Here is a 16,744-nt window from a genome sequence, read left to right on the forward strand (position 1 = left end):
TAGCGTAAGTGTGCTTGTTGCAAAGCAGGCAGAGATAGGAGAAAAGTGGGCGGAAGTAGCAACAGGTGGTAAACCTGCACTGGAAACAGCTTGGCCACTGATCCAGACTGAGACACACAACACCCAGCCCAGTCTCCGATGCTTTTAGACACTCAGTAGTGATGCCAGACCTTTTCTTTCACTACTACTCCAGAGAGGGCACCTTCTCCCCCAGCTTCCTACTGAGGCTGGGTAGATACTGCGAATTTGCAGAAGAGCAAGCCTCTTCCTAGGGGAAATTCTAATCGCTGAGTAAAGCTGCTGTGAATCCCATTACACCATTTTCCTACTTGCAGTCTCTTTGTGGTTTCATTGAAAGGAGCTTAATCTGGATGGGCTGTGCAATTCACAGCTACTTAGCTAACCCGTGTCCAGACCAAGCAGAAGCATTCAGTCCCTGAAGGAGGCCCTGGCTCAAACAGCATCCTATGGGAGGGCTTTCAAGTAAGGTCCGTGACAGACCACGGCCACATCCAGTGAAGTGATGCATGGATCCCTGACTTCCCACCGCTCTCTGGGAGAACTGGCTCCCCAGGTGGCCCAGAGGAACGCCAGCAGCACGGGCCACGGAAGGCCACCTAAGTCAGGACCGCAACTCACCTCGGACCTGGGCTCCAGCCCTCGGGTAGGCTGGGCGTTTTTGCCCCCGCCCCCTTGCACGATGACATCATGCTTGGGATTGAGAGTGGCGGTTTAAAAAGCAGCCCGGAGGCGGCCAGGAGCCTACACTGCGGAGGAGCAGCCGTGATCCTAGGCTGCGCCCAGGCTGGGCTGTTGCTCCCCAGGCGGCTCCGAGCGCCTCGCAGCCCTAAAGCGAGCGGCAGCCTCTACTCGCCCGGTCAAAGATGCCCCACCGCAGCCTGCGCGCGGCCGTAGCCCTCCTGTTGGTGATCCTAAAGGAGCAGCCTTCCAGCTCGGCCCCGCTCAACGGTAAAGTTTCTGCTTGCTTTTTTTTTTTAAAGTCCTGCACACTCGGCCGTGCCTGAGCAGAAGGATTTCTTGGCAGGCTCTTGCAAGCTAGAATAAAATCACTACTGAGGGAGCAGGAAGGAGCTGTGTATCAAGCACATTTTCAAGGAAGGATGCCCGCTTTTCCTTTAGGATCCACGATCTACTGAGGTTGGAGACACGTTGCCTTTTTAAATGGTGCTTTGTGCACGGTTGGCGTGACTCGTTTGCCTTTTTTTTTTTTTTTTTTTTTTTCTGAGTGCCACTAGCTTTGGAGATGGGGCTTGTTAAATTGCTAGCCGGAATTCCGGAACCACCTGCAGAGCGCTGAGAAATGACTGGCTTCCTGAGGGGTGCGATGCGCCAAAAGGGGAGTCAGGCTGGTCTTCAGAACCCTCAGAGGCAGTGAGTCAGTAGGCTTCACCCACACGTCAAAGGGATAAGGTAGCCCGTCCTTAATCCTTGTCTTTCCCCTAGAGGACTCTACTACCCTGAACCTACAAGTGTGTGCACGTGCACCCCCTATTTGTAATTGTAATAAGGGGCTGAACTCCAAAGGGCAGGGGTGCTGAATAGGGGGTGTCGGGATGAGGTGGGAAGAGGACTGTGAGCTGTGGGCTCACGTCCAAAGCCTGGTTAATTGACTCCCCTGGAACAAGAACGGGAACGCAGCTTTAGTCTGCCTTTTTCTCAGCTGCTTTTCTTAGGGAGAGGACGGTGAGTAGGTCCTGCTTGTGACAATCTCCGCACCGTGGAGATACTTGGGGCTCTACAATTCCTGGGTTGCAACACTTATAGAAAGGACCAAGAGTGACCATAATGGCTGAAAAACCCGACCCCTCTGGCTAGGCAGCAGGGGGAGAGCATCAGCCCTGCTCCGTGGTCTCAGAGCTCTGCGCTCCTTCCTCCTGGGAGGAGGTCACTGTGCCTGTGGAGAACGCTGGACTTGTGAGCAACAAGCTATCCCTCCACTGAATCTTCATCTCCTGGCTGGCAGGGTCTGCCTACTGTCACCTGCCCCCCCCCCCCCAGTCAGGAAGAAGCAGGAGGTGGGAGAAGTCCCCCAAAATGGGGATCAGTTTTGAAAGCTGCTAACTCTGGCTAACTGGTAACTCTCAAGAACTCTGTGGAGACTGAAGTTCACCAGAACTCTTTTTAGTACTGGACACCTTACGCAGAGGAGAGAAGGGCTTGTTCTGTTGATCTTTTTTCTCCCAAGTTGGGGGCTCCCTTTCTCTGACAGCTACTCCCCATCCTTGTTGGCCCCCCCTTCCCTCCTCATCCTCCAAACTGCCTTAGGGGGAGCTTGTAGTAACACTCCACTTCCGCTTGACCCTGACCAGTCCTCTCTGCCTCTAGGTTCTAAGCTGTTATACTGCTATTCATCGGGCCGGTTTCTTGTCTGCCTCAGGGGATAAAGTCAAACAAAACTCACTGAGGTGGACAGAAGGCCAGTTAATCCCAGGTTGGGGCTGGAGGGTTAGCTGAGTAAGGGGTCAAAGTGTGCTCTGCCCGATACTTGGGGGTTTGGAATTTGTCACAGTTTGGAACTAATAAATGCCCAAGAAAAGCCCTTGGCCCAGGGGTGGGAGGAGCATACGGTGAAGCTGAAGGTCTTCTGGAGACAGAATGGAGCTCTTTGTTACTGTGGTCGAGGGCCATTTCAGCGAGCTCTGCCTGAACTGAAGGCGGAGAGCTGGACAAGCTCATGTTGCTTGGATGCAGAGTCATTAGCACTTGGAAGCTGCTAGCACCCAAGGCAGAAAGCAGGCAGGGCAGGACCCTGAACCCCTGGCCTGGACTTTGCTAAATCCTCTTTCCTCAGGGCATCTCCCTGCCCAGTGCCAGCTGGGTTTGCAGGTTCCAACAGGCACTGCTGAGCTGCCCAAATCCAGCCTTTTTGGGAAAGGTAATGGTTCTATTCTAGGAGGAGCTTGACCCCCTTAGGGAGCTCCTGAAATTCCTGAGAACATACATGGTACATGAATGAAGATGTGCTGAGACTCTTAGTAGGCACATAGTCTAAGACAGGTCACTTCACCTGTGAAAACTAAATCCTTCTCTTCCAAGGTAGGATGTCAATAAATAGTGCTTGAGTCTACAAAACCCAAATGGGGACAATATAAACATGTTTTCTAAGGTATGGAGAAAATACTTAAAGTATTATTTAAAAGAACCAAAAATGGTTGTCCTAGGAAGCAAGTAAATGGCAAGTGACTTGCGGGGGGTGGAGGGGGGGCTGATAGCTGTTAAAAAGCCTTGTGGAGCCATCTGGCTCTAAACTATGTACAGATGTCTCATTTGATCAAAATTACCAATTAACTTGGAAAATTAAAAACAAAATTAACATGGAGGCAAAGACATTAAACAAAGCAATAATAGTAATAATGGGGGGAAAGGAGATGAAATCAACATTAAAAAGAAAGAAATAAAAAAGCAAAGTTCTCTTTTAGCCTTTAGAAACCACCATTGGCTTGAGTAGGAAATTCCTGCTCACGGTGAGCGGCCAGAGCCTTGACACTATGTTTTATGGAGAGAGGGGAGGCCAGTTCTTAGTCTTCCAGCTGTTCCTCTCAACCACAGACACTCAGAGATCCAGGAGAGAGAGGCACTCACAAGTTGTACTGTCCCTAGCTGGATTGTCCTCCAGTGTGCAGGGAGACACATCTCACTCAGCTTGGGGTTCCAGTCTTCTTCCAGAAGAAGGTGAGAGTGGGCAGGCTGGATGACAGATGTTACAGGCAGAGTCCTGTCACAAGTGTTTAAAATCATTGGATGGAAGGATGAAGGACCCGTGTGAGGTGTGAAAGGTGCGGAGTGGGAGCAGGTGGGTTGCTTGGGTTCTATTCCTGACAGAATTTCTCCTCCACGTTTCTGCCACTGCTGGCATCGTAACTCAGCTGAGGATGGCAGCTCCCTTGGAGGAAACACAGCTTCCATTTGTGGGAGTTTTCTGCTCTCCGGGTACTGATGTGATGAGTTCTCCAGGATATGTTGTCAAGTGGAAAAAAGCAAGACACTAAACAGTGTTTCTAGTAGGGGAGTGGATAGAACACGTGGGTGTCTGGCCCATTGTGAGGAGCCCACCATCACCCCCCACACAAGGTGTCTACTAGAAGAGGGAAGGGAGGCGGGGAGAGAGCACTTCTACTGGATGAATACTTGGATTGCTTTGGGGTTTCAAGTCACAAGGAATCCCCTGCTCGTTTAATAATGTTTGGCTTTCCTACAATGTCTGGGAGTGGCATCTATTCCAGATGCCACCTACTAAGTCCACAGACACCTCCACAAACTCCCCATCCTGAGCTCCGGGGAGTCGTGGTTCTGGCTCCGAGTGAGAAGTTGGTATTTGGGGGCACTGATGTCTTTTTCAGTCTCCCCCATTTGAAAACTCCATTGTGTTGTACTTATTTGTTTCTCTGTTCTTTACAGGATCCAAGTGGACCTATGTTGGTGAGTAGAGATTTTAAATATATTGATTAGGAGAGAACTGTATTTAATAAGAAACCTAGAAACTTGGTAGCGGTTATTTGGGGCGTGGGGTGGTTGGGAAAAGCTGGGCATCATTAGAGAATGGTTCTTCATGAGAGTTGCAGAGTGCATTCTCCCCAAGCAGAAAACCTGCTCTAGGCCCCTGAACTGTAAGACTCGGTATTAAGACTTTCAAATTCCAGTAAGGATTTCTCCCAGACCTCCAGCGGCAGGGACCCTGGCCGGAGAGAACCCTTCCTCCTCACATCTTTCCTACAACAAACAAAGAAGAAAGAGCTCCTTTCTAAAAGTTTGGCTCGGGCCCTAGAACTTAAGCTGTCAGTAGACCTGAAATTAACTTCTTGTGGCCATGTTGTAAGCAAGCCATGGATGCAGAGATGATGGTCTGTCCTTAGAGAAGAAGGAGGCTTGATTCACATTAAATATGGTCCAGGGTGTCTGTGGGGGCTGGGTCAGGAACATGTTAGACAGCCTGACCCACCTGCAAGATGGTTGGTGGAGCTACAATGTTGCAGTGAACCAGCAATGTCACTGCTGCCGGCTGGAGCGGGAACAGGAAGGCAGGCACTTGGTTGGCCCTCTGGCGAGTGCAGGAAAAGTTGGTGATATTTTGATAAGGACAGAGTCACGGACACTGCACAAGATACAGCATAGAAGTGACCTCCCTGGCCCTGGTGGGTGAGGAAAGCAGAGACGTTCTGCTAACGTTAAAGCCAGGAAATGCAATGGCTGTGGGTGGGGACAGTCAGGGAAACTGATTATGAGAGTAGAATCCTACTGTAGGGAAGTCCAACCTTCATGTGCAAAGATCAGCCTGGAATGTTCTGGTAGCCCAGGAAACATAGGTAAGTCACTGAATCAAAAGGCACATTCTCCCAGGCCAGGTCTCCAGGCACTCTGCTCCTCCCCACTCCCAGCACTGCATAGCTCCACTATTACTAACATCCTTTATGTACTTATTATGTGCAAGGAACGTTACTAGGTGGGTGGGTAATTAGAAGGGTATGCTGAGCTCTGTAGCTGGGAATTACAAAAGTTCATAATTCAAAGCAGAACATAATAAATAGTAACAGCAGATTGTAAATGAATGGTCCAGTGCCCTGATTGTCAGAGGAGAGATCCAGGGCTGGGAAGTTAAGAAACTTCCCGAAGGAACCAGACTTCTATCTAGGCCTTAAGAGAATGGGAGGACTGGGGAAGGTGGAGAAGTCCTGTTGGCCCAGGTGCCAAGAGCATCCCATGGACAGAGGGGAGGCTGAGCAAGCTGGAATTTGAAGGAAGTGCATAGACAAGGGTTTATAGAGAGTCATGGGTTTGGAGGTCAGAAAGGATGGGTCGAGGAGAGGAGGCCAGGAAATTCCAACTTGTTCTGCACGCAGTGGGGCAGGGCAGGCAGCAGATCTGGGTTTAGGAAGAAGGCATTTGGGCAGATGGAAGGGAGACAGGAAAGTGTTGGGCCTTTGTGGAAACTGTTCTGTTCCCTGTCTTCACACATACCTTATAAAAGGGCGGGGTGAGAAGAGACCAAAAAAAAAAAAAAAAGAAAATCCAGCAAAGAAAGAATAGACAGAGTTGGGCTACAGGGTCCCTCATACAGGCTGTGTGTGTGTGTGTGTGTGTGTGTGTGTGTGTGTGTGTGTGTGTGTGTGTAGCACAATGGATTCTTGGCACTTGGCACTTGGATTCTGTGATTCTCAGTAAGCCATTTGGGCCCTCTGGGCTTCCCTTGCCCCATCTGCAACCCTGGGGGTGGAATTATCTAGACCAGTGTTCCTCGGACTACATCTTGGCATCAACTACATCAGAATCTTCTAGAGTTCATTCTGAAAATGCAAGTTTCTGGGTCTCTGGAAAGAAGGGATCTGAGAAACCCGAGTTTTTAAAAACATTCCCCAAGGATAGATTTGTTTGTTTGTTTGTTTATGGTGTGCTGAGGCTCTAACTCAAGGCCTCTAGAATCTAGATGAGCACTGCCCACTGAGCAGTGCCCACTCCAGGCCTCATGCGTGTCACTGAGGGACTCTATGCAGAGGATTCCCAAGATCCTTCTAGTCCAAGAGTCAGTGCTAACTTGTCTCACCGATTCTGCCGGCATCTCACACATAGTGGAAACACAAATCAAGTCTCTACGAGGCTCCCTGCAGCTCTGTCACAGCCCCTCAGCTGGCAGAACGAGGTGGGAGCAGTCATATCACTTTTATGGCCAACAGCATTGCTCCAGGAAGTGGCCTGGCCCAGTGCTGTTCTTCTTGATCACTAGCCCAGGATAGCCCTCTGCCTCCCACACTGTGCAATTAGAGTGGCTCCGTGATGAGGACGAAGGGCAAAATCTGATGGTACATGGCAAGAACATTGGCAAACCTAGCCTTCGCTTTTGTTTTTGTTGTCTAGAGACCGGGTCTCTTGTTAGCCCAGGATGGCCCCCCCCCAAACTCATTATGTAGCCAAGGATGACTTTGAATTCTGATCCTCCTGCCTCTATGCCCTGAGAGGTGGGATTGCAGGCCTGTGCTACCATGCCCAATTTCCAGGGCACTGGGGATTAAACGTGGGGCTTTGCGCATGTACTTTACCAACTGGGCTACAAACCCAGCCCAAACCTGGTTTCCATTAGTGTGCACAGTCATCCCTCAGAGGTGACGAGTGCAGGAGGGCAGAAGGAGGATAGCTCAGGAGGCAACAGGTCCAGGCTGGCAGCGGGCAGCTGGCACCGGTGCCCAGAAGCACACAGGTGGAGAGCAGACCCAGCATCAGTGCCGGAAGGAGGCAGTTTCTCAGCAGTAAGGGCTGAAGTGAACAGGACAAGCCCAACCATGTGCTTGGCTTCCTAGGGTCTAGAACCCAACACACGGCTACACTGAATCACCTTGCTCCAGCCTTCGGGCTGATGGCCGCACACGATGGAACTTCTATGTGGAAAAAGAACTCTACTCCTGTCCCTGGCACTGAGTCTCATGGTTGACTTCACGGTGAATCTCCAGACACAGGACCATCTTCCTGCCAAGATGGGCCAAGTCCTACCCATCTGTTCCTGGGCTGGCTTTAGAATTCCAAGACTCAATCATGAGAGAGGAAAGGATAGAGCCTGCCCCCCCCCACCCACCCCGACTTTAAGCCAGTGCCCATCAGCCCCGTAGAGCTGGGTACTTGACCTGCTCAACTGCTGAGTGACTGACTTGCAAGTTAGGGTATCATGTGAGCAGAGGACAAACTCCAGCCCAGTAAAGCAGATCTGTGGCTGAAAGTCATAAGAGGGGGTGTCTTGGGAGTGGTGAGGAAGAGGTGCCTAGGAAGCGACATCAGGGGTAGCTGGGTGTGTGTATTCAGTTCCTTGACATGGGTACTGTGTTCAGTTTATGAAAATTCATCAAGCTGTTGGTTTATGATACATACACTTGCTTGTATGTACATCAGGTTCAATGCAAGAAGTGAAAATTTCCAGCTAGCTGGTAGAGTCATTTTTTCTCAGATAGGCGGGTTTTGAAAGTCTTATATCAAGAAAACAACAAAAATCCCATTGTGGGCCAGAGAGATGGCTCAGCGGGCAAAGGTGTCTACAGCCAAGCCTGAGAATCTGAGTTTGCTCAGATGGGACCCACATGGTGGAATGAGAGAACCAACTACTGAAGTTCTCTTCTAGTCTCTCTATATGCACCATGGCACATGTATGTGCATGCACACACACATGCATACACACACACATACACACACACACACACACACACACACACACACACACACACGCACACACACACACAAATCCAGTGAATATGAAGCAATGGAGCAACCAAAAAAAAAATGTCAGTGTTGGAAATAATGAACCAAGAGCAGAGAATGGTCATGGTGTTGACATCCGCTGGTATCAGACGTTGGTTTGGTTGTCTACAGATTTGAGCTAGCTTGGAAAGAGATTCAGGTAAAACGACCCTTAAAGACATCATAATGTTGGGGAACGTGGACACCAAGGTCTCCCCTGGAAAGCGCACGTCTCTCCCAGTCATCACCCCACAGGGCATCTGTAAGGCTAGCCTCTCCATCTTGATATGTGGGATTTGGGATCAATGGGGGCTCGATTGTGTTGGGGGGCAATGGTGGGCTGCAGTAGAACACAGGTCTTCCTGCTCAGTTTAGTGATAGCTTGGGCAGTCTTTGGCTTGGGGAAGATTTGGTGTGTCCCAGGCACTGCCATGCATTCCCAACACTGCTGTCCTTTCTCCATGCCTCCGTTCCTCCCACACACAATGGATTCTCCATCCTAAAGAGTTTCCTTTGAAGGGCAGGGGAGATGGCCCACTTAGTCAAATGCTTACCACATAAACATGAAGACCTGAGGTCCATCCCTAGTAACCACATAAGAGTTGGGAGTGGTGACAGTCTTGTAATCCAAGCGCTGGGGAGACAGAGACAGGCAGATCCCTGGGGCTTACTGGCCAGCTAGCCTAACCCGACCGCTTAACCCTAGGTCCCATCGAGAGACCTTGTCTCAAAACCACAAGCTTAACAGAGTCTAAAGATGGACCATAGAGATTGATTCTAGCTTCTACATCCATGTGCACACATGTGTACATGCTCATCTTGCACACACATGAACATGAACACACATAGAGAATTCCCTTTGGAAATCAGGCTGGGATCCTCCATAGCAGCAGACATCGTATTCACATCCTTCACGTCCTTCACGTCCTTCGGGCCCTGCCTCCACCTGCCCTCTGCCTGCCTCTGCCGGAACACAAAGCCGTTGCCAACACATGTGCCCTGGGGCCCTGCACGCTCTCTTTAAGCCCTTCTCAGCCTTTAAGACCCAGAAATGGAACCCAGGAAAGGAGCCTGGAAATGAAGCTTTCCTTTCTACACTAAAGCAGGGATGCAGACCCATGTGGTCCCACCCCCAAACTGCAGTAATAAGAGCAGGCCTGTCCAAGCCAGAGGAAGGGCCGAAAACGGCAGCTGGGGGGCACATGCAATTACAAGGTGGATTTAATTAAGGGGGTGCATGTCTTTCTCCAGTGTCCCACAGCTGCCATCCTGAGCATGAATAAGAGGCCCTAAGTACTCTTTGGAGAGCTGGAAAAGGCCAGACATGTTTTTCCTATTAGAGAACTGAACCTTGTCCCTGTGTCAGAGGATTTCCTTGAGACCAGCAATCTGACCCACTCTCATTTATTAAATCTGGGCTCCAGTCCCAGTTACTGCTAATTAAAGCAGTGGCATGCAGGGTCTGTTGGGATGTGGTGTGGTCTGCCCACTCGCAATGGGCCTCATCTTTTCTGGGTTGCAGAATTGGGGCTTGAGTGTGTCCTGGAGGCTGTTGGTCTGCAGCTTCCCAAATTCCTGTGTCTTAACGACTACAGAAGGCCTTAGAAAGGACAGAGACAGCAGTCTTCATCCCTACAGTTGGGGGTGATGGCTGGGTGGGTAGTTTGGCAGAAAACTGGGATGTGGAAGTGAGATTCCAGAAGCTGACAGATCTTGGACATATCCACTAGGCCACTTTCTGGCTGGCTGGTGTTAGGAAAGCAGCTTGAGTGCTCGGTACTTTAGTTCCTTAGCTAGAAAACTGGGCGTGATAGCAGCTAGTTCAGTGTGTCTCAAAGCGTGGTCCGTGGGCCAACACCATCAGCATCAACGTGACCGTTAGAGATGCAGGTTCCTGGCCCTGCCCCAGGCCTACCCCACTACTCAGAACCTCTGCTGGGGTAGGCTCAGCTGTCATTTTAGCAAACCCTTTGTATAGGTCTGGTGTGTACTCAAATGAGAAGTACCCTGGGCTTCACTGGGCTGTGATGAGGATCAAGTAAGACAATCCATGGAAAGAGGCTGGCTCAAAGCTAAAAGCCACGTCCTTGTCTATTCTAATACCTGATAACACCAGAGCACCAATGTACCCATGTGGTCTCTCTCTCTCCGAACTATGTTTTTTATAGCCAGTAGATACCCTTTTATATTTGATTAAACAAAGGATTTTTTTTTTCTTTTTGAGAAGGGAAGAATCAGACAAAGCTACACAAGAGCCTCCTAGCCCAGAATGCCCTTTCTGGCTTTGTCCTTCGGATCAGGGTGAAGGTGGAATTAACCTCCTGATGCTTTCTTGGCACCTAGACACCACGTATCTGGTTGCACATCCAAAGGTCACTTCACCCAAGCACCAATTTCCCAGGAGGTAGGCCCATCCCGGGTGCCCGAGCCTGAGTGAAAATGACCTTGACCTAGGGCTGATGGGGCTCTGAACTGCATATGCCTAGACCCATGCAGGATCTGAGAGGAGTGCATGCATGGTTTCCTATGCACTTGACTAAAAGAGAGCTGTAACTTGGCAAAAGGGCTGAATCAAAGCTGGTGTGTGTGTGTGAGGGGGAGGGGGCAGCGGCACGTGTGTCTCAGTTCCAGGCAGGTACTAATAGGTCTGGTTCCTATGAATGTGTCACTGACAAAATGCCTAAGAAAAACACTTTTTTTTTGTTTTTGTTTTTGTTTTTGTTTTTGTTTTTCGAGACAGGGTTTCTCTGTGTAGCTTTGCGCCTTTCCTGGGACTCACTTGGTAGCCCAGGCTGGCCTCGAACTCACAGAGATCCGCCTGGCTCTGCCTCCCGAGTGCTGGGATTAAAGGCGTGCGCCACCACCGCCCGGCTACTTTTTTTTTTTTTTAAGAAAGGACTTCACTGTGTAGCTCTGGTTGGCAATGAACTTGATGTGTAGACCAGGCTGGCCTTGGACCCACAGGGATCCCCTTGCTTCTGCCTCCCAAGTACTGAGATTAAGGGCATATATTACCACACCTGGCAAGGCAAACAGCTTAACAGAGAAAAGGTTTTTTTCCCTCATGGTTTCACAGCTTTCACCAGCTATCTTCATTGCTCTGGGCCTGAGTGAGGCAGGACATCATGGTATCATGGTAGAGAGTGTGCTGGGGCAGGGCTGCTCACCTCACTGCAGCCAGGGAGCAGAGAGGCAGGAACATCACATATACCCTTCCCCAAACCTCTCCTAGTAGCCTTCTTCCTCCAATCAGTCCCACCTTCTGAGAGCCAATTAAGCTATGAACACATGGACGGGTTACTCTGTTGATGAAGTTGTTGTGCCGGCGAGCTAATCACCTCTCCATAGCATCACCAGTTGGGGACCAGTTGGGGACCAGACCTTCAATACATGAGTCTTTGGGAGACACATCAAATCCAAACCACAATAGCAAGGAAGAAAATGGTGCACAGCATGCTTTAGAGAAACCCACAGTCTTCGAGGGAGCAGGCCCTCTTTCCTGATCATTTTCTAACCTTCCCCTGCCAGGCAGCCCGGCAGTGAAGGAGCCCTGGTGTCCCAGCCAGACTTGTCCAGGGCAGCTCCATGGGATGAGGATATAGTAAGTGCACCTGCCATGGTCAAAGACCCTATTTTATTGGTTCCTGAGTATCTACCTTCCCTACATTTTAGCATTTCTAAAACCAAGATAGCTCTTTTTAAGACAAGAGCCTCACCAGGTATCCCAGGTTATCTGAATCTTATTACGATTCTTCTGCCTCTGCCTGCTGAGTTCTGGGATTGGAGACATGCACAACCCATTGAGCTTTTGGGGATGGATTTTTTTTTTTCAAGACAGGGTTTCTCTGTGTAGCTTTGGAGTCTGTCCTGGAACTCACTCTGTAGATTTGGGGGTGGATCTTGTCATCAGTGGCATCTCGAACCATGAAAATGTGGTAGCTGTTTCACAAGTCTTCACCGAGAAACAGAGTTCTAGGTGCTAGGAATGTGGAGAAAGAGGCAGAAATGATTGATTTCAGTAAGTAGTGAAAATGAAGAAGGGCAAAGAATGGGAAGGGCGATGGCCTGTACACACTTGGCTCACAGCGCCCAGTAAGGACAGGGACTCAGTGGATTTTGAATATAACTTTACCAAGCAAGCTTCCATCGGTTCACAGCTCACACACTCAGGTAGTGCTGGGTGAGTACAATTCTTTCAGCAATGTAATTTAACGTGTCCTTTTGGTTTACAGAAGTATCGCTTTACAGAGCAAGCTTTCTGAGTCCCTGCCTGTCATTTGGTTTATGCCAACCAGGAAGGAACAAATCTCGGCTGCCACCTCCTTGTGTCTATAAAGGTTGACTCAGGACTAGTATAACTCTAAGTCGGATGGTTCTGTTTAGTTCGCCTTACTTTTTACAATACTTTGTAATCCTTTATGTGTGACTCAGTCAGCTGCGGGACCTCTGGGTCGAAGAGAGAAGACCCGTGCAGTTCTTGTAGGGACGTGCAGATTCCATACCAGACAGGCCTGCTGTCCCCCTTTCCATGACACACGGCTGGCAGAGGTGCCTCAGTCATGATGAGAGTGGGCTTTGCTTATTGTACCCAAGGGTGACATTAGCCGATGAAGCCTGGGTGCTCTTTTGGAGTAGTCGCTCTTTGGAAACTGCATGAGAAATGGAGATGGAAAAGAGGTGACACTCAGGGTCGGGTGACAAAGGTGTTTTGTAGCAGGTCTGAGGCAGTCGTGCAAGCCACCGGTCCCTCCTTGGCTTTGGTTACCAGGAAGGCCAGAGGCAAGCTGTAGTTCCAACTTGAGTAAATGTCTGTTTTTATTTACTTATTTTTGAGGCAGAGACTGATGGACCCCAGGCTGACCTCAGCCTCACTCTGTCACTGTAAATAACCTTGAATTTCTGATCTTTCTGCTCCCACCTCCCAAGCACTGGGATTACAGGTGTGTGCCACCACGCCTGGTTTTATGCAGTGCTGGGGATTGAACCTAGGACTTGGTGCATGCTGGGCAAGCTCCGGAGCGGCTGAGCTATGTCCCTAGCCAATTCATGTCTGATTTTTTTTTTTTTTTTTTTTTTTTTTTTGGTTTTTCGAGACAGGGTTTCTCTGTGTAGCTTTGCGCCTTTCCTGGAACTCACTTGGTAGTCCAGGCTGGCCTCGAACTCACAGAGATCCGCCTGGCTCTGCCTCCCGAGTGCTGGGATTAAAGGCGTGCGCCACCACCGCCCGGCTCATGTCTGATTTTTAAAAGTGAATACATTAACGAGCTGGCTGCAATTCATTAATCAAAGACAGTAGGTTTCAAAACACCCGAGAGAATCAAATCAGTTTACTTCATACCACAAATATTTACTGAGTGAAGAGCGGGCCGGACACTGTGCGGAGGAAACAGACCGGCGTTAGGGCTGAGCTCCGTTACGGGGCTGGCTGTCTGGAGAGTCAGCAGGTTACAGGTTCTTCAGCCACAGAGCAGAAGGCTCCCACCTCGAGTCTTCAGGAAAGGATTGGAACAGCGGTCCTCAGCCTTCCCGATGCTGCGGCCACTTACTGCCTCACGTTGTGGTGACCCCCGACTGTAGAATTATTGCATTGCTGCCTCATCATTGTGACTTTGCTACTGTCATGATCGTAATGTAAATGTCTGATAGTCAGACTATCTGACAGGTGACCCCCTGTGAAAGGGTAGTTTGACCCGCTAAAGGTTCACAACTCACAGGCTGAGAAACACTGGATTAGGGGGAAGTGCCTTGAGGTTGCATGAGCCGAGTCCTGAAGGTCATGTAAGAGCCAGGGAAAGGTCACTGAGGACAAAGGGACAACCTGGACAATGGTCAGCTAGGAGGCTGGTGTAGTGTGGATGTGATGCAGGACTTCAATGAAGAGAGAAGGAACTTGGAGTGAGGCTGAGGAGCCCTCAGGCAGCTAGGAAGGCAGCAGGAAGCTGCTACTAGAATGTTCTAGGTCGAGGAATTGTGTGAGGGGTAAGCTTTGAGAAGGACCACCTTTGCTGTGGGATGGGAAATGGAGTAGGTGGAAAGTACTGGGGAGACCAGAGGAACGAGGGACGGGGAGCAGGATCTGGATCAAGAGAATGGTAACAAGGACACGGACCTGCTGGGATGATTCAGCTGTACATACGAACAGCTAACGGTGCGGCCTGCCTGTGAGCGACTGCCCCCTCAGCTCGGCTTCCCTGAGCATTCAGCTAGGCCCTGACGGTCACTATTGCCTGGGAGGGTGGGGAAGAGCGAATGCAGCTGCACCCCTCCAAACTGCACCCCTGTATACGAACAAGCCCAAGAGAACAGAGTTGGCAAGGGGGCTAAGCAGAGAAAAGGGCCTTGCACGGCAGCCCCAGGTCTCCTGGCCCTCACCTGAGTCACGTCCCCAGGCATTTGACAATGCATACTTTATTCCAGGGATTGTACTCTTACATGACACATCATGCCGTAGGGGAACTGCGGGGATTGAAAAAAAAAAAGTAGACAGTGAAGACCTGTCAGGGACACATCACGCTAAGTTAATTCACCTTTCTTCCCCTCAAAGGGATAAAACGCTTGGTGGTTAAGGAAAACACAATAGACTAATACCTGTTGATATAAACAAACATTTGATTCAGCTCACTGTGGCATGCTCGTGGGAAATGTGGACCAAGCTGGTGTGACTGCTCAGAGGAGAAATCGATGGCGTCTAAGTCACTACACCACTGTTAATGTCTGGGGAGGAAATGCCGCTTTCTCTAGGAGCAACCCCGAATCAGTGCCCTTTTCTGATCTACAAAGCGAGTTCCAGGACAGCCAGGACTGTTGTCACACAGAGAAACCCTGTCTCAGAAAAACAAAAACAAAACAAAACAAAAAACCTGAAACAAAAAAACCCACCCTTTTCTGAGGCCTTAGGACTGCCACGGTCGGTAGGAGTACAGTGGCTGGGTGGAGAGCAGAGTGGAGACTTGAGGGAGGGAGGGCCTGCTGGCCTCCACAGGGATGGAGGTGAGGTCCTGCAGGGTGTGAGAAGACAGACTCGGCATGCCCACCCATGTCCACACATGATCTCTGCTCTCAGCTATGCCCCTCTCCTGACACCTCCGTCTCCCACAGTCTACGCAGAGGGAGCCTCAGTTTGTTACTGAGTTGTGTGTCTGGGGCTTTACTTCTTCCACCTGCCTCCATCTTAAAGCCAAAGCTCTGCAGGCAATCCCCTGAGAGTCTCCACTTTTGACAGACCTGTTGGTGTGATGGGTCCATCAGCAAGGAGGAGTCAGGGAAGGTCCCCATCTCTAAATGGAGGTCTAGAAAAAGACTTGAGAACCACAGGGTTTGAGCACAGTCCTTACGCTTAACTGCCTCAGGAAGCACAGGTCCCTGCTTCATGAGCTTGGTGACCATCGACGAAGACCTTTTCCCTCAGCGGCAGCTTTTGATCTGGATCCTGCTGAGTACAGGACAGTGTTCCAGGGCCTTTGAGTGGAAATGGGTCAGTAAGGAGCCAGGTGTGCCCAGGAGGAGAGTTACTCAGAGGGCGTGTGACCACGTGCTGAAGGAGCTCTCCTCCCTCCCCCTGGGGGCTGCTCAGGATCCAGATCTTGTGACTAGCTCAGGGGAGGTACACAGGAAACATCCATCTGTGGACGCAGCTCTATGATTCAGAAAAGGCACTGAGAACATGACATTTGATCTAGGACGGTAGGGTTTCAAAGGAGACATAGTATGGAAGGAAATACAATGCCGCTGAGCACTAGACATGAAACAAGACGTGCAGGGAGCCCTAGGGGTGTTTGGGGTGAAGTAGAAGGGAGAGCCTACTGTGAAAGGTTGGAAACCTGCCCCTAAATCTGGGAGTGGAAGAACTGGGATTCTTCTGAAAGACTCAAGCACCAGGAATATATCTTATCTTGTCTAGACTGTCCTGAAGTAACACCGATTCCTCATGGCTGCCCTGTGAGACAGCTGTTCTGTCAGTGAAGCTCTGAGGATCAAAGAAAGGCACCCAAGGTCTCACAGCCAGGACAGCTGTGAGCGGCAGCCTTGGTAGATGCTTTCAGAGCCTTTGAGTTCCCGCTGTACTTCACACCGCTGGGAAAGACTGTTAGAAGTAGCCTACGAACGAACGTTATCAAGTATAAGAACCGTCAAAACACCATTTTTTTTCCATAAGGGGAAAGCGGAGGGAGTAGTTAGTTACACACACACACACACACACCATAGTACTGTAGGTCAGCTCTCAGAAAGGACTTCCTCATTTATGAAAACAACTAAGCATTGGCTCAGCATTCAGAGGCTATTCCAACTTCACCTTCACTCAAACTCCACTCTGGAGAAGGGCAGAAAGCTGTCTTTTTGTCTGTCTGTCTGTTTGTTTGTCTGTCTGTTTGAGACGGGGCCTCAAGTAGTAGTCCAGGTGGCCTTTAACATGCTGGGTAGTCAAGGATGACCTTGAACTCCTGACCCTCCTGTCTTGACTTCCCAAGTCCTCTGATAACAGCTGTGTGCCACTACTTTTGGCTTTCTG

At 50.0% G+C, this 16,744-nt stretch overlaps 1 protein-coding gene across 1 annotated transcript in view; it reads left to right on the plus strand.

The window, feature by feature from the left end:
* Nucleotides 1-379: 379 nt before the first annotated feature.
* The window catches only part of Ca12 (carbonic anhydrase 12), a 56,762-nt gene continuing 40,397 nt past the window's right edge, over nt 380-16,744 (plus strand). The window contains exons 1-2 of the mRNA XM_052712925.1: nt 380-969; nt 4,420-4,440. Of these exons, the coding sequence (XP_052568885.1) occupies nt 885-969; nt 4,420-4,440 (106 nt within the window). The 5' untranslated portion in view covers nt 380-884. The remainder of the gene's footprint in view (nt 970-4,419; nt 4,441-16,744) is intronic.

This window comes from Peromyscus californicus, unplaced genomic scaffold (genome assembly GCF_007827085.1).
Source record: "Peromyscus californicus insignis strain IS unplaced genomic scaffold, ASM782708v3 Scaffold_11__1_contigs__length_118956290, whole genome shotgun sequence".
NCBI classification, from domain to species: Eukaryota; Metazoa; Chordata; class Mammalia; order Rodentia; family Cricetidae; genus Peromyscus; species Peromyscus californicus.